This window comes from Wyeomyia smithii, chromosome 2 (genome assembly GCF_029784165.1).
Source record: "Wyeomyia smithii strain HCP4-BCI-WySm-NY-G18 chromosome 2, ASM2978416v1, whole genome shotgun sequence".
NCBI lineage: Eukaryota > Metazoa > Arthropoda > Insecta > Diptera > Culicidae > Wyeomyia > Wyeomyia smithii.
In genome coordinates, this window is record NC_073695.1 from 121717137 (window position 1) to 121725004 (window position 7868).

Consider the following 7868-nt stretch of genomic DNA (forward strand, 5'->3'; position numbering starts at 1 on the left):
CCCATTACTGAAGGAAAAGATAATTCAGTACGTTTTGAGACACGGACATGAAGTAAAATTTATAACTTTTACAAATTTAAAAACGTGAATTAACTCATTAGAAAATATTAAATCTTCAATCTAGTTTTTATTTTCTAGATGAGGAAAAAAGTTTTTATTTCATCCTGAAAAGGACAATTTGTTGTTCATTTCAGTATCGGATAAGATGCCGATCACATCTTTGCGTTATCACTGACAGTGTGAATAAAATATTCCTTGTGATTAAATAAACAGTAAAAAGCTGATTTAACACTCAACACTAGACGGCTCACGTTTTGTCAAAATGAGTCAACTTTTCTTTGAGTGCATTTACTAGTGCCCACTATCGCACAGAGACTGCATTTCACTAAAGTGCCTCACTGCATCAGCCGCTATCGATACTGAGATCCGCTGCAACTAGTTCGCTATCCATAGACATGCCACAGTTGTGGCCGCTATACGCTGCCATTGGTATCCACTGTCCCTGCATCAGCTGGCCCAGCTGCTATCATTACTGGATTCCGCTGCAACCAGGGCCGGCGGTTGATGTGGGTAGTATGGGTAGTAGTACCCACTCGGAAAACATCCCTGTGGGTACTTACCCACACGGAATTATTGGACAAAACCAACAAAAATTTAATGTTTTCTATGTTCGAAACAATTTTACCGCGCATACTTTTTTTTATTAATATCATTAAGCGAGATATTATAAAGCTACAGATTTCATGCATTTCCTAAAGATTTCGATTTCGAAAATTTCAAGAACTACTCTTGTGCATTTTTTTGTTAGTCAAAACAGTTAGATTTTCACGACTATAAGTAAAGTCTAACCAGAAAACTGCTTAAGCCTGAGTTATGGATGGGGACTATTTTTGAGAAGATAAAACTGTTATGCTGTAAAGTTTGCATTAAAAAATGCACGAAAACTGTCGTTTTTCGTGGTTTTGCCTTTGCACGCACTGACGAAACTACCCATGCAGCATGAACCATAGTAACCCATGAGTCAGCAGAAAAAAATTGGCTCGAATTCTTAACGTGATGGCGAAAAAAGTAAAGCTATTTCGTTCAAAACTGTGCGCGTTCAAGGAACGGCACCGTGCCGCGTCCTATACGGACATCGTGCGGCATTTTGTGGACGCCGGATACACCCGTTCCGGCATCTACAAGACCGCAGCACTTTTGGACAACTATCAGAGTATCCAAAGAAAGCCCGGTCCCGGTCGGCCGGTGATCCTGGGCGACAAAAAACTCTAAAGGATGCTGAAGAGTAAGATCTAGGGAAAAGTGGTTACATCGCGCTTACGTGCGCTTGGCCGGGAGATCGGTGCAACCGGCCAAACAGTAAAAAAATACCTGGCGAACATAAACATACAACGGCAGTCCCGCCCACTAGTTCCGGAGCTGCAGACAATGACGCAGTGGCAGCGGCTTAAAAATATACCAAATCGATTTTCCCGGCTAAACACACCCTGGATGGCAACGACTGGCAGGGCACTTTGTATTTTACTTCCCCCACGAAGGAAGTGAGCTCCGAGGTGAAGTTCATTTCACACACTAAGTTCCCCACAGAGAAGCTGCTGTGGCTGACAATCACCAAGATGGAGATACATTCCTTTGACATCCTATTGATGATGCAAAGGTCGCCCCCCCCCTGGCTACGTCTTTGTCTCCCATGAACCTTCCCTATTCCTTACTACCCACTCGGGAAAATAGTGTGACGCTGGCGCTGGCTGCAACTAGTGCGCTATCCATTGCTACGCCACAGCTGTGGCCGCTTTCCGCCATCGCTGGTATTCACTGCACTGCTAGTGCTGCTGCTAAGGGAGGACGACTACTGTTGTCGCTGTCTAGAACTATTATGAGCGGCTTTCGGCTGAAACAGGCTCTTATATAGGCCAAATAGCATGTTTTAAATTGCAAGGTATATGATTCTGTCGACCGTGCTTGGGAAGCAATCATATAACGACCAATCAGAGGTCGAATTTTTCGTTTTGACAAGGCTTGACTATTTTCAATAGAACAATAGTGTGAATAATAAAATTACAAATATCTCCTTTTGTGAAGAATCTTAGAAGATTTTCCAATCTATTGCTGCAAGAACGAAGGAAATCCATCGAATACTAACCGATTTATTAGCATTTGAAATTGGACATATTCTTCACTTTTTTCGGTTTTAGATTTTTATTTCACATCCCTATGTAGCCGAACTTCCTGAGAGAAGTATTCTACTTCAAAAGGTTCAACACCATGTATTCCTGTTGAATGTAAGAAATGAAATGTTTATGTTTTAATAAACGACTCTTTCGGGACTTTTTTCATTGCACATTGTATATTTTTTCTTAATACTAGTTTACATTTAGCTAACTAAATGTTCGCTTAAATTATTATTACCATTAGAGCAACCTTTGGTTTACTAATAAACAAGATCATTACCCAACAGTCACGTGAGTTGAGTACCAGCTTATTAATCTTTTGTTTTACCGAAATCCGTCTATTAATAACTTAATAAGCTATAAAATTACAAAACTCTTTGCAAGCAATTCAAAAAAAACTTTATACACTGTAATAAACCAACCATACGACGCGTTTAGAAGGATGTTTCACAAAACTAGTGATCTAACGTTCGCGTCTAGAAGAACTGAAGAATTGCATGGAATTGCATGTAGAAAGATTTCAAACGCATGTATGCAGCACTTGAACAACACTTGCAGAATAACAGTTGCCGGGTTGCCGTTTGATACGTTCAAATAGTTTTTATTAAGCGATAACGCCACTGATGAATGGAGCCCTTTAAAGCGCCGTTACGCAGCACATATATGTTAGTGTTGCTGGTAATCTTTTGCAAACGCTTAAACAACTTCTGTTAAGCTAGAGTTCCATTGTTGGATAAGCACATAAACAAAGAATACTGGCAACGTTTGTACAACAAATAATAAACAATAAACAAGCTTTGAAACTCAGCAATATATCCTTTCAAAGTTTCGGAATTTCATTACTTTCTAGTGCGTATGAAAAATCATGCGAAATTAAATGTGGTTGCCAGAATTGTATGGAATAGAATATTAGCAAAGGGTTGCCATATTTACTGCTTTTTTTTTGCGTATCTCTTTATAACACAGTCTCTAGTGTTGTGTATTTTTGTCACTGCGACCATTTTTTGATATTTTGTGACATTACCTGTGAATTCTCGACTACTTTGTGATAAAGTCGTATGTCTAAACGTAAACAAAACGAGTGAGAGTTTTATCCCTTGTACTTCACAAGCACAAATCATCTCACTCCCCGAAAAAAAAAATTACTATGTATTTTGCGGTGAGAAGAGTAAACGGACAATGTTTTTTGTTGTTACCATAAAAAATCACAGGAGGGTTGTGTGCAAAGCCACGACCGCAAGGTTGAAGTAGAATACTTTTACACAGCTCTACTTACGGCCAGGCGAATCGGTTCGCGCCGCTTTCCGCGTTTAGCCTGGCAGAGGCCTAATGCGCACGGCCAACACAATAGAAAGGTGTTTTCACATTTAAAATTAGACACGGCTTAACTGGAGTAAGTGTTGGCAAATACATCCACCGCTAATACCGCCGCTATCGTACGAAAGCGCGTCGTTTCATGTAAGGAATAATATCAACAACGAAAAATGACGCGCGTCTAAGCACACCCGAACTGTTTCGCCGTGCCGGTTCCATTTACTTCCTTATAACATCCGCCTCATGGAAGTATCGGCTGCACCTACCGCTGAGGCTGTTACCATACTGCTACTGGTACCTAAAACTATTACCTCTTCAAATTAAGTGTTTTATTTGTCCTCAAAAGAACAATTGTTCAATTCCATATCAGATATAATGCAATCGCATCTCTGTAATATTACCGACAGTTATATTCTTCTGAACAAAATTATCCAACTTTTCCATTAGAGGATGTGCCGGCTGATGTACGGCAAAAATCTCGCCTGATCGCTCGCGTTGGCGTTCGTTCTCAGGCAGAGGCCTGAGACGTCGTGACCAACCACAGGGCAAGTGATTTGTTTAATTTGAAGGCAGCCACAGGCGCAACTCGGACGGTCCATCCAGCTCAACTTCCGACTAATGAATGTAGCTAGTTTTTCCAGAAACACTCTTTCTATAGCCGAAGGGTGCTACTAAATAGGCCACGTCTTTCAGTTCAGTTGTTCCATTCCCTAATGTTCTTCAGACAAATTATTCCACAATTCGCATATGATTTTTGTATCCAGCGAATAAACACCGATGGTGCTCTCACACACGCAACGGTTTTAACCCTTATCTTGTTGCGGTTTGTAACATAAAGCGATTTCGTTTGCTCGCTGTTGCGTGTTGCATCATGTTGCAACTTGGCAGCTGGGTGACGACGAAATTCTGTTCATGCTGATTGATTGAATCGACTTCATATTAGCTCTGCATAGTCGAACTAACTACTTTTGTGAATGCGTTCTAACAGGGCAGTTCATTTTCAAAGTCGGTTATGCTGATCGCAGCCTTTGCGCTACCGTGGGGGGTTTACTAAATAAAGTAAAAATTAGACAACTACAACAGAATTTGATTGCATCCCACACAGAATGTCCGCTTGAGTTGATGCCAGAAAATTATTAACCTTCGATTATTTGTTCATTTGTCATGAAAAAGGCATATTGCGATTCGAAATCGGTTGCTGATCGCAACCTTTGAGCTGCCTCAACAGTGGGGGAATTAAGATACACGGACAACATGCACTGTGGAAGCTATTTCGGGTGCGACAGAGAACGGGGGAATAATGGCAGTCTGGCGACACACGCTGAGAAAAACCGCGCTGCTCCTGAGACATGGTGACCAACCACAGGGCTAGTGCTGCTGCTAAGGAAAGACGACTGCTGTTGTCGCTGTCTAGAACTATTATGAGCGGCTTGGGCTGAAACAGGCTCTTATATAGGCCAAATAGCATGTTTTCAATTGCAAGGTATATGATTCTGTCGACTGTGCTTGGGAAGCAATCATTTAACGACCAATCAGAGGTCGAATTTTTCGTTTTGACAAGGCTTGACTATTTTCAATAGTACAATAGTGTGAATAATAAAATTACAATTTTCTTCTTTTGGGAAGAATCTTAGAAGATTTTCCAATCTATTGCTGCAAGAACGAAGGAAATCTATCGAATACTAACCGATTTATTAGCATTTGAAATTGGACATATTTTTCACTTTCTTCGGTTTTAGATTTTCATTTCACATCCCTATGTAGCCGAACTTCCTGAGAGAAGTATTCTACTCCAAAACATGGTATTCCTACTGTAAGCTCGCATGATCAATAACCATAAACGGATAATAATCCATATGGTTTAACGATACCCCATACAGTCGGGACTATAACCCGAACTAGTTGTTAGGCACGTTTCATGGTTATTGATTATGCGGGAGCTTGCAAACGATTATTCTCATCACCATGTTTTAACAACGTTTTTCGTTGTTGCATCTACCACCGATAATATTTTTGCCATGAAAAACATTGTCAGTGACTTCTAAATGTATGGGAAAAATGACTGAAAAAATGCTGTTAAGATACATAACAACCCCTCTTTTTCATGGTAGAAATGACAAAAACAATGTTTTTTATAGTTCTGGACAATGATATTTGATGTAAAATTGTTGTATTTACTATGAAAAACGTAGTTAAATTATGGTATAACTATGTACAATAACAGCAACTTTTAGGGTTTTTTTTTATGTTATTTTCTTTCGGGTCGTTTTGTTTACGTTTAGACATACGACCTTATCACAAAGTACTCCAGAATTGTCTTATTCTCTATTTTACGTAACATGTACATCATCCCTCAGTGTATTTTCTTATAAGAACATTTGATTTGCCATTATTCTTGTTATGACTTTATACGTCAAATGATGGATTGCAATTATTCGTATCAAAAAAAATTGTGACAAAACTATGTTTTTTTTCTCTCCTAGTAATCCTTTTCTGAAATACACAAACAATATGCATGTCACATTGATTAAATTTATAAGTGATGAGAGTGATTTTAGTTCTACTAGTATATAAGTTTGTTGCTCGTATTTTAAATCTTCTGAACAAATTTTTCAACGTGCCCAAATTGCAACATTTTCGTGAGATTGTGGATACAAAAGTAGAATACCTTGAAGTCATGAGTAGTGAATCAAACTCGCTTACTGCCATAGATGCAGTAAAAGGATATAGTTTTCGACCGTATGAAGTGAAACGTATAAAATTCAAGAGTTACAACAAGAATGGGAGGTCCCGACCATATGCACGAAGTGGCCATCGAATAGTTTGTAACGATTCAGCTATTTTCTGTTTCGGCGGATTTAATCCTAATATGCCAGAAGTGAATGAGGATGACGAAACATCTTGTTTGTTCCAAGAACTCTGGAAATATGATGTTATTCGAAAGGAATGGACCCTAATTATGGGACCTAATAACGATTTACCACAAGAATTAGCTTCAAATGCCATGATTTTGCAAGGGGACACATTAGTGGTAAGTTTGCAATTATTGGTTTGGTTGCAGCATTCTAAACATACCGTCTTTTTAGGTTTATGGTGGAACAGGATTTCCATTTGGGGTAAATTGCTCAAATAGGCTTTATGTATGCCAACCTGGTAAAAAACCTAAAGAAATGACTGAAGTTGCAGTTACTGGCGATCTTCCACCAGCCCAATATGGGCAGACAATACTATATAACGACGGCTTTTTGTACACAATTGGCGGTACAGAAGGTTTCAATTATACCTGTGATGTTTATAGGTAACACAACAGATTAGAGTTTTAAAATTGTATAGTAATATTTTTTTTTAAGGTTGAACGTATTTTCTAGAACATGGGAGTGTGCCTATACTTGTCGAACGGATATTCGCGAAGATCCTTTAGGTCGCTACCGGCACGAAATTGCTTACGACGATGAAAAAATTTACGTTATCGGAGGAGGAACCAGCGACACTGCATTCAGTTTAGCTTCAATTCCTACGTTCGATCTTAAGAAAAATACGTGGACTTACACGGTAACCAAACCTGATCCCAAACTGCCCGCTCCAGGCGTGCCATCTGCACGAAAATGCCATTCATGCGTGCAGTATAAAACCGACCACGGAACAGAGATTGTGATAGCCGGTGGTTACGATGGTCGTTTGTATTATGGAGATATTTGGAAGCTAAATTTGTCATCTCTAGAGTGGCGACTAATGCAAAAATCTTCTCTACCTTATCCGTTATTTTTCCACGGTGCTGCAGCTAATAGCAGTGGTTGCATGTATATTTTCGGCGGAATAAAATTTAGTGTTAACAACAATGTGCGCACTAATGTAGTTTTTAAAATGTGGGCAACTATTCCTAAATTAAGTGAAATTTGTTGGGAAGCTATTGTACACTACAGCCCAGGATTAACACGAACTTCTAAACAAAAACTGCTGCAAATTGGGATTCCGGTGAAATTTGTCGAAAGAATATACGACGCGTAAGTTAACGTTCAGGTACCAGCGACTGGTGGTGCGTTCTCCAATTGTGTTGAGAGATATGTGCCTATTAGTTAAAATTACGTAACTTGAATAAAAAATCGTTAATATAAAAAGCTAAATTGTTTTTTTTTTTTTTGTAGAAAATACATATCCCTACCCATGGGTGGAGGACTTGACGGTGATCTGTCAAGCGTATTTCCTAACACAATGTTTGATTAGAGAACTAATAATATGAATAATAATTTTTATTTTATTTTTTATGCCCAGCTGAATAATATAAATATTAATATAGTAATAACAATATAACAACTCAATATTCAATAATCACCATAATAGCATTCGTTTGTTTTTTTTTTCTTATATTTGATTACGCTTGAC

The 7868-nt window shown here is 38.9% G+C and overlaps 1 protein-coding gene across 2 annotated transcripts; it reads left to right on the plus strand.

Moving 5' to 3' along the window:
- The first annotated feature begins 5911 nt into the window (after positions 1 to 5911).
- On the plus strand, positions 5912 to 7609 carry LOC129722379 (kelch domain-containing protein 10 homolog). Of its 2 annotated transcripts, none has more exons than XM_055675777.1 (3): positions 5912 to 6516; positions 6572 to 6783; positions 6836 to 7609. In XM_055675777.1, the coding sequence occupies exons 1-3, from the start codon at positions 6028 to 6030 to the stop codon at positions 7491 to 7493; spliced, it is 1359 nt and encodes a 452-aa protein (XP_055531752.1). In that variant the 5' UTR covers positions 5912 to 6027; the 3' UTR covers positions 7494 to 7609. The 2 variants fall into 2 exon arrangements, with proteins under 2 accessions (XP_055531752.1, XP_055531753.1); XM_055675778.1 differs by having other exon boundaries at positions 6854 to 7609.
- Positions 7610 to 7868: the final 259 nt, after the last annotated feature.